At 42.3% G+C, this 14085-nt stretch overlaps 1 protein-coding gene across 1 annotated transcript in view; it reads left to right on the forward strand.

The window, feature by feature from the left end:
* Positions 1-14085, forward strand: part of LOC147019634 (5'-3' exoribonuclease 2-like) — a 164248-nt gene that overhangs the window by 67639 nt on the left and 82524 nt on the right. The window contains exons 13-17 of the mRNA XM_085893760.1: positions 3901-4008; positions 4608-4655; positions 6826-6978; positions 8470-8514; positions 13140-13243. Coding sequence (XP_085749886.1) covers positions 3901-4008; positions 4608-4655; positions 6826-6978; positions 8470-8514; positions 13140-13243 — 458 coding nt within the window. The remainder of the gene's footprint in view (positions 1-3900; positions 4009-4607; positions 4656-6825; positions 6979-8469; positions 8515-13139; positions 13244-14085) is intronic.

Raw genomic sequence — 14085 nt, forward strand, 5'->3', positions numbered from 1 at the left:
TTAATTTAAACACCCCTTTTTTAGATAATTAACAGCCATATTTAATTATCCTGTCAAGGCTCATCCTTGGTCACCTCGTTGTCCTTCGCTGGGGTTTTAATCTGCGTTTTTTTTTCTGCTCGACAATGCCTTGATTTGTAACAGGCCACAAGGGTTTCTTAACGGTAGTTTTTTCTCACTTTCCTCACTCATATCATCAAATGCCTGATCCTCATACCTTGAATCGCTGAATACATTGCAATGCTTATAAATGCCCAAAGACACCAGCGTTCATGGCTTTATTTCATTTTCGCACATGCCATAACCTCTATAATTTCTTTATCTTAGCCAATTTGTCCAATTCAGACATCGCTTGACATTCAGGGCATCTCTGGATGCATGGTGTTTCTATGACCGATCACTCATCGCTTGCCAAGCCAACTGTTCCTTATCAACCATTGTGTTGGAGTGCTTGCTTGAGTGCCTCAGCCACTTGCCGAGTGCTCCACAATATTCGCACTGTCACTGAATATATCGATCGACTTGAACAAAGTTCAGGGCCCAATTGCCTCGCTCGTTGAAAATTTGCAGTTTTATTTTCCACCACATTTCCCCTTTGTGTATGATCCTCTTTCATTAAATGAGCCATCACTTCGGCATAGAGAGATAGATGCATATAAGGAAATTAAACATTTCATTTTTCACAGTTTCTTCAACTGTTTCGCTGGAGTGCTTGCTTGAGTGGTTAAGCCACTTGACGTGCACTCTTCAAGCTTCAATGGCAATACCATGGCGCGATTCTCCATGGGGACATCTCCAGAGTTAGGAAGGCCAAATAAATTGGATGATTACAATTTGTAAAAAATGTTTTTGGTTGTTACAAAGCAATGAATCGCCACATCATGGCAGGATAGCTGAGAGGTACTGTTGCAGGCCGGGTATCGGCGGTGAGCACGGCCGCTAGATGGTGCAGTAGAGTCGGCTCCACCGAACACCCGGAATTTAGATCGTACCTTTCCGATAACTCCGAAGGTACGGGGTCCCTTACAGGACCGTGAATCGTCAATAATTCAACCGCGTGGGACAGGGTTATTTGCCAAACTTCAAAATACCTCGAGGCCCACGTGGCGAGCTACTGAGGAATCCACACCCTCGACGGAGCTCGAACGGGATGAGCCGTTACCATACTCGACCCGTGCGTAACCCGAGCGGATGGTTACCGAGGTCCCGTCGGTCCAAATGCACAATTTACCGTTTCCCAATTTCCCAACACGTACCGTGCTCAGCCAATGAAAGAAATGACGGAACGAGCTGGAACATTCAACAATAGGGAAATTTATTTACAATAATGGGGGAACGAGGGGAGCACACAAAGAGCAGAGTTAAACCGACTAAGCAATGCAAATAATGCACAGCAAAGAGCACTTAACAATTCCTACTTACACACTGGGTCCAAGGACACGCACACGCACACACAAATACCCAAAAGAAGAGATGGACCTCAACGGTCTTTATTCGGCTCTCCAGCCGAAGAGGATAGTTCGGCTGGGAGTCAGGACGGCTGGCTACCTGGCCGTGAGCGCACGGCTGGACGTCCACCCCTTCCCGGAGCTCCGGTCGCCAAAGGATGGACCAGGGCAGCCGAATCCAGAGGAGGTGAGACGAGGTGACCTCCCGTGTTGAGTTGGCCGATCGCTTGTCGTACTGCGCCGGACGAGACGCCTCGGATGCGCGGGGTGTAGCCAGACGCAGACCAGACCGAAGACACGCTCGAGCACACGGGACCAATCTCCTCTCTCTCGACCCGACAACCACGATGCCACTCCGAGTGCCCGGGACGGAGGATGAAGGGTGGACACCAACCAGCGCAAGCACGAACGAAGCAGCGTGCACCAGCAGACGAGGTCAGGCGATCCGGCAGACCAAAAAAAAACAACTCTACTCAGACTACTTCTGTCGGATTGCGCCAAACTATTATTCCCCCCTTCTCCAGAGGGGAGGAGCTGTCTGCCATTGTCCCGCTCTCGCTCACTGGACGGTTTTGGCGTGCAAAATGCACTTGTCGCCCCCGTGATTGGCCAAAAGGGGTGCCAAGTCCGCTGATTGGACCCGGGGGCGTGGTGGCCGCCACGGCGGACCGCCTCTCAAACAGGGAGAGTAACATTGTCCTGCGTGGGCTGCGCTCATTGGCCGACCGACGGCAACCTCGCTCGCATCCCCCGGATTTGGCGAGAAAGACGCCAGGTCCTCTTGAACTCTGCCCACCGCGAGCGTTATGGCGTCAGGATTGAGCGAAGGTGTTGTAGTTGTTGGTGATGTAAAAATGTTAAAGAAAACCCTAACTATCAAAATTACTCTGCAGCGCACGAACATTTAATTCCCATTCAACTAGGAATGGGTTCTATCTCTAAACGCACACTTACCGATATAACTGTTCTATAAGGACCTGAATGCTGAGTGCAGTAAGCTTCCAAATTCATAACAGTACAACCCACACAAGGAATAACTTTTTACCATTTGAGCATTTGTCATCAAATTTTCAACAAACCTTAATTATGAGAATATGGGTTGGCCGAAATAATAATTTGGTGAAAATATCAGTCACATTGAGTAGAAATAGGCCTTATCAGCTCATCCGCTATGCGCCAGCATAAGACAGCCAGGTGTTTTTTAATTGCTTCCATGTTTCTTTATTTCTTTGCTATTGAGCTTCCGTGTGTATGTCCAGACCATAATCTTTTTTTACAATTTGAGCTTTTGTCATCAAATTTTTAACAAACCTTTATTCTGAGAATATGGAGAACACTAATTAATAAAATTAACATTATTATTAATATTATTATTGTTTTTTATGCCTCCACCAACAAAGTCGCCGGAGGCATCATGTTTTTAGGCTGTCCATTCGTATGTCCGTGTTTTGTTTTCTTTACCGCGATAACTTAACAGCGGCACAAGGATCGAAGTCAAACTTGGTACAAGTATGTACACATCAACCGATTGGAAATTGATGATGGGGTCAAGAGGTCAAAGATCATCTCAGGTAAAAATGTGATGTTTGAGAACAGCTGAAGGTATTTAAATCACACTTTGTACAAATATGTATAATGATGTAATAATATGGATAGAGGCATATCTCTCATAGACGTGATATCGAAGATTGCCGTTTTAGGTTTTTTCGGCTGCTGTTTTCGTCAAGTGTAGTTTGAGTATAAAGCATACGCAGACAGGTTTTGCATTTTAGGATGCTTTCTAGTTGAAGAATATTTTGATGTGATAAGATGTGAATCCATCTTTTCACACCAGAGTCAAAATGAAAAAGAATGTCATGGAGATATCTTTCTTTCCCTCCACCACCAAAAAAAATAAAATCAAAGTTCAACTCTTCAGTGCTCTGTTGGAAAGCTTTTGGCAAATGTTTTGGGACCTTTACAGATTAATCCACATGAAATTTCTTCAACCTTGGGCAAACCATTAATGCACAGTGCAATGGCATATAAACAAGCAATATTGAAATGATGGTCAGGTATACCATGTTATGGTGTGACTGTACATTGTAAATGTGACACCTACGGCTCGAGCAGCAATTGTTTGAGGAGTTCCAAGTCCTCCCAATCTAGTCAATGCTTGTCTACTTGTGAATGTCATCTATTTGGACCACTCAAAGAACATTGGGTGATGTAACATCCTTGTAGGACTTTTCAAAAGCATCCCTTGAACTATCCCTGCACATGGATTTTGGATTTTTGATATTTATCCCGATTATGATTTTTAGAATTCTGCACGCTGAATTTGTGACTGTAATTTTGATACGTTATGAGCTCATGATCTGTTAATTTGGCAGTTGCTTGTAGGTCCTTTTATAGCAATATCTGCACTTTTTAATATTCTCTATTCCACGGGATGTCTGACCGCTCCCTTCAGGGCTACATGACAGACAATGGTTTTGTGAATCTAAATCGTGTCCAACTCATAATGGAGTCACTTGGGCAAATGGAGGATGCGATCTTCAAGAAGCGAAGGACTGACGAGGTAATTGTCGGCTGCTAAATGATGCAATCACCACCGAGCTTATAGGTGTAATTCACTTTTATTCTTTGCTCGTACAGTGCTCCTTTTTTGAGGGATTAAAAAAATGTATCGTTGTCTTTATTTTGTAGGGTTCTGGTGTTTGGTACCCAAATTGGCGATTTGATTTTTACATTTGCTGCAATATTGTGTCTCAGCAGAGCATGCTCAGCTCAGCAGTTCAAAATATAATGCAATTGCCGTCCAAGCGGTAATCTTTGACATTATATTGGCGTACATTCAGTCGTTTCACAATTGTTTGCTTAACTATCCAGAAAACAGTTATTTTGCATGCTTTGTGACTTTGTAATATATGTTGTACATTAAAATCGTTTTTAACATCCACTTAATCCACCAGCATCCAGGTGCTGCTTTGTATGAAGATGTTGGTGCTACTTGCCTCTACTGGCTTCAATATCCTATGCACTAGAACCTTATAGGGCTTGTCTGAACCATCAATGTACAATGTCAGTAACTTGTTATACAATGATACCTATGAGGTGAGGTTCTGCTTCACGAAGTACAAATGTAATTCTGGTCTGGTATTACTGCTGTCGTCACAGCTGGATTTCCGAAGACGTCAAAAAGACAGAAATAAGCGTCAGCGAACGGTGAGCAAGAATTCCATTACACTTTGTTGGAATTTATTTTAATTTTCCTTATTATTTGCAGATATTTACAAATCAAAACCTAACTTGTTGAGTACACACTTTCTGGACACCTTTTTAGGACCCAGTATAAAATCAGGGGAGATGTCATTTACTTTGATCTTATCCTTCACAATTGGGGAAGGTAATTATTTATAGGATAATAAGACAGTTGATGTGACATTGGATTTTGTAGTTTGGTCAAAGCTGCACACAAATTGTTGCACTTGTGCAGCAATGTGAATATAAAAAAGGTTTAATAAAAAAAATTTATTTTTATTTTTTGCTCATCCTCCCAAGCTAAGGTATTGTCATCATGGTCTTTGTCTCAGTCCATCAGTCTCCTATTTCGACTTCTCCGGCCAAACTGCTGGACCGATCAGGCTGAAATTTGGCAGTTCCTGACTGGTAACGGGGATTGCAAAGCTCGTTCCAGTCACGTGACTTTAAGTAGGTCAAAATAGCCAACTTAGTAAATTTCTTCAAAAATGCCCCACCAGTCAGAATTCTACCAAATTTGGGTTCCAACATGAGGACAGGGACCTGATGTTAAATTGCCATCTCGATCACTTGATCGGAAGTGTCAAAATGGCCGACTTGGTCAACTTTTGGGAAAATCACATTAATTCCTTTAAAAATCTTCTTCTCCAGACCCACCAGTCAGAATGCTACCAAATTTGGGTTGCAACATTAGGACAGGATCCTGATGTTAAGTTGCAGTCATTTAAAAAAAAAAATACATGATTGAAGCTCATGGAAGAGCTAAAGCAAAATGGAAAGGGGGAAAACACCAACTGCAGAGTAGAAGTAAATATGTGTTTGATCAAGGGTAAGGGGAGTGGTACACATGGGATGAACAAGCTACACACAAGCTGAGTGAAACACAGAAAGAAGAGGAATGGGAAAGCGTGTATGAAACATAAAAGGAACAAACCAATCGACAACTAGCTCAAAAAAAAAAGGTCAGGGTGGTGGGGGGAAATCACACTAACCTGAAAAAGGGGAGTGCTTGGGAATGGGGTTATTTGGGGTGGAAGAGATCATGAATATGGATTGTGGATATTCTGAGTTTGTGGTAAGCAGCTGTTTTCAAGCCCTGGAGGAAAGTATGGGACTGGACAGACTGGGGAAGTTGGTTCCACAGGTGAGAGAAAAGAGGAACAAATGAGTGGAGGTGAGCAGTGTAAAGTTTAACAAGAGGGTTACTGACAGTACATGTGCACTGTGCACACTGCAGAGACCTGAAAGGGACACATCGCAGAGGGTGCAGGATCAAAAATGAGCCGGTATAATGCAGAGGCCACCAACCTGTCTGCGATGTGAGATTAATGGGCCTCGACCCTCAACTTCGTCGCGGGAGATCCCGATGATTTTGAGAGCTTTGCTTTTCACGGCATCAAGAAGAGAAAGGTGTGAGGTGGGGGCCAACCAAAAGGGTGAATGAAGGTCGTGTCAATTGTCAAAAGTTCAGAATGGCCAAGGAAAGACCTTTCAGGACGAAGAGTGCCCAGTCGACGCCTGCGTTTGGAGGCCATTTTGGAAATGCGTTTTGCCCAAAAAAGATCATGTCTGATCGTGAGACCCATATATTTGTGTGATTTAACCTCTTCAAGTAGTTTGTTTATGACGTAGATGGTGAGGTTTGTCTGTCTGTTCTTTCTGTGAGACATCATGAGTGTGTGGAATTTGTCAAAGTTGAAAGACATATTCCAAGTTTTGGAGCAGCTCTTGATTCTATAAAGGTCTGCAAGAGGGAAGAGGCTGCAGCCTGCCTGCTTGTCTGAAGGATAAGAACTGATTTGGCAGAGTGTGGAATCGTCAGAGATTGGCATGATTTGCCCAAAAATTAGAAAGATTGTTGATGAAGATTGGGAACAAGGTTGGGCCCAAGCCACTGCATTGGGGAATCCAGCCTTTTACAGGGAGACGGGATGAGATGAGAGAATCCCGTTAAGAGCAACACACTAATTGCAGGAGTGGAGGAATTCAGTGATCCATAAGAGAGGAGTTTGTCTTGGATGCCAGAAATGCAGATCTTGGAGATCAAGGTGCTGTGCAGACTGCATCAAATGCTCTTGCATAAATCTTCCTTTTCCTCTGTGCATAAAACTCAAGCTACATCTCTTTTTTCCAGGGTGATCGACCTGCATTCACCCCCGGGGGGCAGTTTTCTCCCCACGCATTGGGTCGTGGCCGAGATAGCTTATATGGCAACCCTCCAGCTATACATAATCCAAGACAAGCAGCCTACGAGATGCGCAAACAATCAATGGAATCGCAGAACCAGGTATGCATTTTCTTGGTAAGATGTTGGTCATCTGCTTGGCACTGTCGATGATTATAGGACCTGTTGGTAAGTAAATGTTTTGTAGATGTTAGAATTCAGTTAAATAACTGAAAAGGTGAAGTAAATGAGGTGCAAGCCTGGAAAGCAAAATGGCCTTACCTTACCATTTTGTGTTATTTCCTTGTACAAAATGGACTTATTACCACCGCCACCGAATATAAAGGAGGTCATGTTTTCACCCCTCTGTCTGTTTGTTGGCTGCACTTAGAGCACCCTTATTCTGGACATTTCCATCTGTCTGTCTGTCCGCGAAACTTTGGTCAAGCCTCGGGGCTAAACCACTCAACTGATTCCAATGAAATTTGGTAGGTAGGACCAATATTTCTGGGAATCGTGTGCTTTCGAATATGGGACCCTGGGCCCGAGCAACGGCCCTTTAAAGTGGTCAAAAAAATCAAAAAATAAAATCGAAAAATCGAAGCTTAGAGTTCTGTGCGCAATCTATCTAGCTCCCTTCATGCCAATTTGCAGTCCGAACAAAAATATTTGTAGGAGGAGATAGGTTTTGGGCGAGTCCATGTCGAACATTTCAGAAACAGTTAATTGCGAATATCTCTAAGAGAAAGAGTCTGATTTTGATGAAACTTGGGTGAAATGTGTACAATGTGGCTAGCATGTACACAAAAATGAATGGTTGCTATGCACACCTCCGTTGCTTAGCAACAGCTAAAATACTTTATCGTACACTTATTGTGGACTGTACAAAAAAGCAATACCTCCGAAACGACCTCCGAGGGACCTGTTTTTTTGTGCCCAAGGAGAATGTCTTACAGCATCATATAAAAAAAATAAAATCTTTTGCGAATAGATGAATGGAATTACCAGGGCTGCCATTTGTTAGAGTCTCTTTGGAAACATGCCTGAAATTTCACAAGGCGGGTTTCTTGGCGCAAACTCAGAGGGCTGTGATAATCATATTTATTGTGCTAAATTGATTGATAGCATGTACATGAATATCGGCTAGTCGCGTCAGCCAGCTTTCCATCTAGAGCGATCAGCCATGTTGCCAACCGGCTTGTTTGTCTATTTGTCTATCTGTGTGCAGGATATCTCAAAAAGTTGTGGACGGATCTCTTTTTAACATGTACATTGGGGGAGGGGTGGTGGTAGTTGAATCAAGTTAAGACGACAAAAATAAGAAGGGGGTGGGATGAGGACAAGTGCAAGAGAAATGAGGTTTTGGTTGTGTGAGAAGATGAGAGAAAAAGGAAAGTAGTTTATGATGCTGTTAGTTGGGAAAGGAGTGGAAGAGCATGTATGAGACGTGTGGAATTAGTGGCCAGAATAGGGCAAGGTTTGGGAGTTGGGGAATGTCGTTAAATTTTTGCATACGTAGCCAATGTATGGCCCCTGATCTTATGGTTTTATCATGCTTTGTTTGCATTTGTTATCATGGTTCTGTGTTCTGATTTATTTTGCCACTTCCAATAGAGTGCGGCGCAGGCTCTGAGAAGCTCTCTCCGTGATGGCCAATTGGTAAATTTTACTTTGATACAAATTTTAATGATCAGTTTCTATATTGGCTTTCATTGTCATGCTGGACGAAACCCATATATACTTGTCCAATCAACCTGATGATGTGCTTTCTTATACAACTCTGAATTCCTGTCTCTCTGCAATACCAACATCGATGTCCATGAACTTTCTCTCACTCAAAGATGCAAAGACTGACGTGCTCTCCATTCATTTTGAAAAATAGATCTGACCCCAGTTAGTGATATCTGGATATAACCACCACACGTCTGCTTCTATGGTTTTAAACGTGGCTATTATTTTGTACCTAACTCTTTCCTGTGTTGCAGATATTCATAAAATCTGTAAGTCTATCTATCGACGTAAAAACCAAAAGCACGGTGAGGCTGTGAAGCCGTGAAGTCGTCCGTCAGTCCGTAAAGGCTTGCATGCCTATTAATCGCATCCTGTTTTAATGTTAAATCCCCAAGACCTTAAAGACTTGTATAAAGGACCCAAAAGTCCCCGAGGACCCAAAAGACCCAGAGGACCCCTTAGACCATAACACCATTTCGACCACTTGGACCTTTTTATAATTGCAAATAAATTTCAAATAAACATAAATCACCAATATTACAAATAAATTTGTAGAAAATAAACGTTTGTATTATGATTGGTGTATATCATGACAACACAGCAAATTTGTGACGTCAATCTCTGCAACGACGTGTGGAGAAGCGAGCGCAGCGAGCCGATCCACGTGAGTTTTCTTATAAACTAAACTGCACGATATTGCTCAAATCTACTCGAGCTGTTGGTTCACAGTCTCACACGCCGCTTCTTGGATTACTATAACTCTGTGTTAGCAGGCTTGCATTTTTTTCTCTCCAGCCTTTACATCACATTCCGATTATAGCTGCGTCATGTTGTAGTTTGTAAATTTGATCAGCTTACTCCAATTCCAAAAATAAATATTTTGCTGCTTTTACAGGGTGGCTGGAAAGTCACTTTACCACATCCCTGGTGAAGCATTCGTTCTTGAACTCTTTAAATATACAGGTTTTATAGTGCAGTACAGTACTTACAATAATTAGTCATTTTCTCTGTATGTGCTCAATCATTCTCCATGCACCACCAAATTTGGTGCCAAGTCCTCTTGGTCATCTTGTGTCGCATTTATGGAGTCACCTGTGCGAAAGAGGCCATTACTGCAGCATACAATTCTTCAATCATCCTGCTATCGGTTTGCTGACACTTTCTCCATGATGAAGCTTTGCAAAGAGTTTTCTACAGTCATTAGATGTGGACCGTGTGCTGGCCACGGTAGCAGAGCCGATGATGTTGGTGATCCACATCCAATCCCTCATTGAGGGAACGTTTCATTGAACAAGTCCCAAACATGCAACACAAAATGTGTGGAGGTGCCATCTTGTTGAAACCAGACACATATACCACAGAGGAGAATGAATGAAGGGAGGGATGTGTGAGATATTTAGCAGAGGTAAAGTGACCTTCAGGCCACCCTGTATTATACCACTGGTTAGATATTAAAACTTTTCTGGTGACTTTTTAAAGCCAAATTGGTTCCTGCCTATATTTCAGACCTAATCACACCTGACGCCCCTGCAAGAAGGCTGTGATCAAACAACAGGAATCCCCTGGTAGTTTAGAGCACAAAGACTTTTGGCAATTGACCATTCTTCATGTAGACTATGGGGCATGGTGCTGGAATCCTTTCAGAAAAGTGATTTTTGTTTTTTGTAGTTTCCACCTCCACCTGTATGTGCTCTATCATTCTCCTTGCACCACAAGTCATATTAAAGAACAAAACTGTGATTGATGCAGGGTGGATGTGATGGGGGAGTTGCAATGGATACTCGATGATGGTTTTTACTTGCCAGTAGCAATTCTTACAAGTTGTTTAATTCCAGGTTCGTACCAACTTGAACCCCTTGATATGCCTTTTGGAAGGGAGCATCATCCCCTACCAATGAAAAAAATGAACAATTATGATGGGAAAATTTACAATTTTTGTCTTCATTTAGTCAAACCACTGCTGATCTTGAGATCGATATGTATAAATAAAATATTTTTTGCTTGAGACCTGCAAGGAATTAATGGGACCGTAGCATCATCCTCTTCTTTACGGGATGGTCAAATGTATCTCCATATTCTGTGCTTGTGCATGCATTTGCACTGAAGGTGATTTATAGCTCAAATTGCCAGCGATACCTGCCTGATCAAGAATTTGACCGATCCCACACTCAAAAGTCAAACATTAAAGCACAATTCCTGCTTTAATTGGTCTAAATACCACCACAAATGAGCTTGAGAAAAATAGTGCCCCAAATTTTATGTTACGTGAAGTGTTTTCAGTTGAAGACCATTATCATCCTCATAATATTTAATTCAGTTATAATAGGTCAACTTCAATGGCCTACATGCATGTCCAGGGTTTGAAATTAACTTTCCAACTTCGGCAGTAACTAAAAAAAAAAGAAAAACAGCCTTTTTACAGCCATCTTTCCCTGCTCAGCAGGGGTTAGCTTTTTGCATGCTCCATGCTCCATGCAATCATGGTTTCCTTCTTGAGGCAATGTTTTATGACCGATTCCCTTCCTGACGCCAACCTTGGTCGCCTCTTTCGACACACAGGGATATGGTACACCTATTCTAACCAGGGCATACACCGGGACTAGTACACTGGTACTCATTTTGCTGACCTCGGAAGATGACAGGCTGAGTCAACCCCCTGGTGTTAATTCAGTGTAAAACGGGGCTCGAACTCAGGACGCTAGGATCTCAAACCAGCCACCCCAACCACTAAACCAACACCAGGTGTAAGTAACTGATGTAAGTAATTTTTATCAAAAACGAACCAATGTGTCTACATGTGTGGATACAAACACACTGTTGTAAGAGTAATTATCTCGTGCATGAAGCAATTGGTTCACTTCGTCTGTCTGTCTCTATAAACGTCAGTCTATGATCTCGGAACTACTTGATTTCAATTGGATGTTACATTTTGAACACGAATCGGAACACAAGTCTGAAGTTTAGCAGTTCTTTGACAAAATGTACAGAATCTCATCTCGATTGTGCAGCGTAGATGAGTGAGATAAAAAAAAAATTTTGTTTGTCTGTCTGTCTGTCTGTCTGCCTCTCCGTCAAACAAAATTGAAGATCATTCGAAACAGGAAACTTACTGTTTTTAGGAATGTCAGAAAGTGCTGGTGTTGGCTTAATGGTTCAGGTGGTGGGCTTTGGATCCTAGGGTCCTGAGTTCAAATCCCGCTCAGCTGTTGAATCAATATCAGGTGGAGTTAACTCGACCTGGCATTCTTCAGAGTTCAGCAAAATGAGTGCCTGCATGCTGGTATACTGTGTCGGAGTGGCGACCCGTCCAAGATTGTGCCCAATAGCCAAGGAGACTGCTTAAGCAGCACCAATGCTCTGCAGAGTATGGTCCCAATCTCCTTCTCTTCCTCATAATGCACACAAACCAGCACGAATAACTAATATGACGCCCTCCCACATCCCTTGAACACTCAGGTTGGGCTCAAGAAGGAATTTCTCTCTTTCAGCCACAATACATCAACATGATTAAACCATCCATAATTTAAGATGTCGAATTGCTTAATTGGATATTCCAGTCCCCAATGTATGTACCATGTTCACATATTTGACATTAATTTGTTCTGATGTTGTCATCTCCAATTTTTTTCAAAATCCTTTTTATATTCAATTTGATTATTAGAGCAGAGTCAAATGCATGCTATTGCAAATCAACCATGCTTCCCACCAAAAGCAAAGTTGAAAGTTGGCAAAAGGTTCCACCAGGAATAACTCGAAATCAAGTTTTAGTTTCAAATAATTTTTTTCTTCCCATTTTGACCTTGCAACCCCAAGTCCTCACCTGCTAGGGGGCATGAACCAGGGGTAAAATCCAAAAAATCTTTATGATACTTCTCTTTTACATTTGTGCCATCAAGTGATTATAACTACCAAGTTTGGTGAATTTCTGCCCAACTGTTTAGGAGACAGCGTGAAAGATGGATGGATGGACAGACAGATAGATGGAGCCGATTATAATATCCCCCCCCCGGTTTTTACCTGCAAATGTTGCAGGTCTATAAAAACTTCCCGTGGTTGTTGCTGTTGTTGGGTTCTTGTTGAAGGCGGATTTTTGAAATGTGCACCCATTGGTTGTACAGCTGCCGGACTCCCACTCACATTTATTGCTTGACTGCATCCACCATGTCACCCAGACGAAATAATATGGCTAGCATCTTGGTTTTCTGGTGGGCCGAAGACATCAGGCCTGTAGGCCTCTGCTGACTATACACTGTCCTGGTTTGGGGTTTTATTTTTGCATTGCAGGTTGTAACCACAGTGTGGTCATTTGTCACTTGTTTTTCAAAACGTGTATGGATAAATACACACAAATTTAAATTGCAGCATTGAATTGCATTATTTAATTATGACAATTACAGCATTGCATTACAATTACAAGGTTTTCAACCTTTTTATTTTACTTTATAATTTTTGCTTAGAAGACCAGTTTTTACTCCAATTAGGTTTCATCAAAGCACATGTTGACGAGCATAGTTCAAATCTATATCCTTTGCTAATACATTCAATCCCCACAGTCCTATGGTTCTGCAAACACAAGCGGTGGTTCCTTAGGCAGTCCATCCCCAGGCAAGCGTCCTTCTGAAAATGACGACGAACCTGAGCCTGAGGACAATGTGCGGTGAGTCAGTATGCTGTACACATTTACTGACTGATATTTAACAATAATGAATGAAACATGAATAATAATAATAATGATAAAATTATGGCTTGCTTGATAATTGCATGAAGACCAAAGCACAGTAAAAGTTTTCCATCATGCCGTTTTATAAGCCCATTTCATATTAAGTCAGGAGACCGAAGGTTGCAGAACTTTGATTGGATTGGTAGATTCAACTCCATTAACCTGACAGTATCAAAACCTTACAGTACGTGTACTCTGTGTCGCTTCACCTCCTCGTCTGTTGACCAGATGTTTTCTTAAGCCATTATATTGTGCACTTTCCTCAGACAAGGTTGTGTCCTCAGCCATAAATACTATCAGGTATGAATGACATCAAAGTGTACAAAATAATATTGATGCATAGCAAGTTTGTGACCTGCAATGCCATTTTTGAGCTTTCATCATTCACCTGTCACAACATGCTCTATCATAATTATATGTATCATGTTAACAATATAATACAAAGCTGATTTCAAAAGTTTTGTGTATAACTTTTGAACATGACTATGCAATGAAAGAAGCGTTGGGTGACTGGCTTTGGATCTTTGGGTCCTGAGTTTGAGCCCTTGTCAGCCGCTGAATTAACACCAGGTGGGGTTGATTCAGCCCATCATCCTTCCGAGGTCGGCGAATTGAGCACCAGTGTACTGGTAATAGAGGCACTGCATCAGCGGCTCAGCCGCATTCCTAACCAATGATGCAACCAGCAGCCTGTGTGTGTGCGTGCGTGCGTGCGTGCGTGCGCGCGCGTGCGTGCGTTAGATAAAATAAGTATCCCTCACTAATTGACATACCCACCC

The sequence above is a fragment of the Eptatretus burgeri genome, chromosome 9, assembly GCF_056783735.1.
Source record: "Eptatretus burgeri isolate ZD-2024b chromosome 9, Ebu_testis_v1, whole genome shotgun sequence".
NCBI classification, from domain to species: Eukaryota; Metazoa; Chordata; class Myxini; order Myxiniformes; family Myxinidae; genus Eptatretus; species Eptatretus burgeri.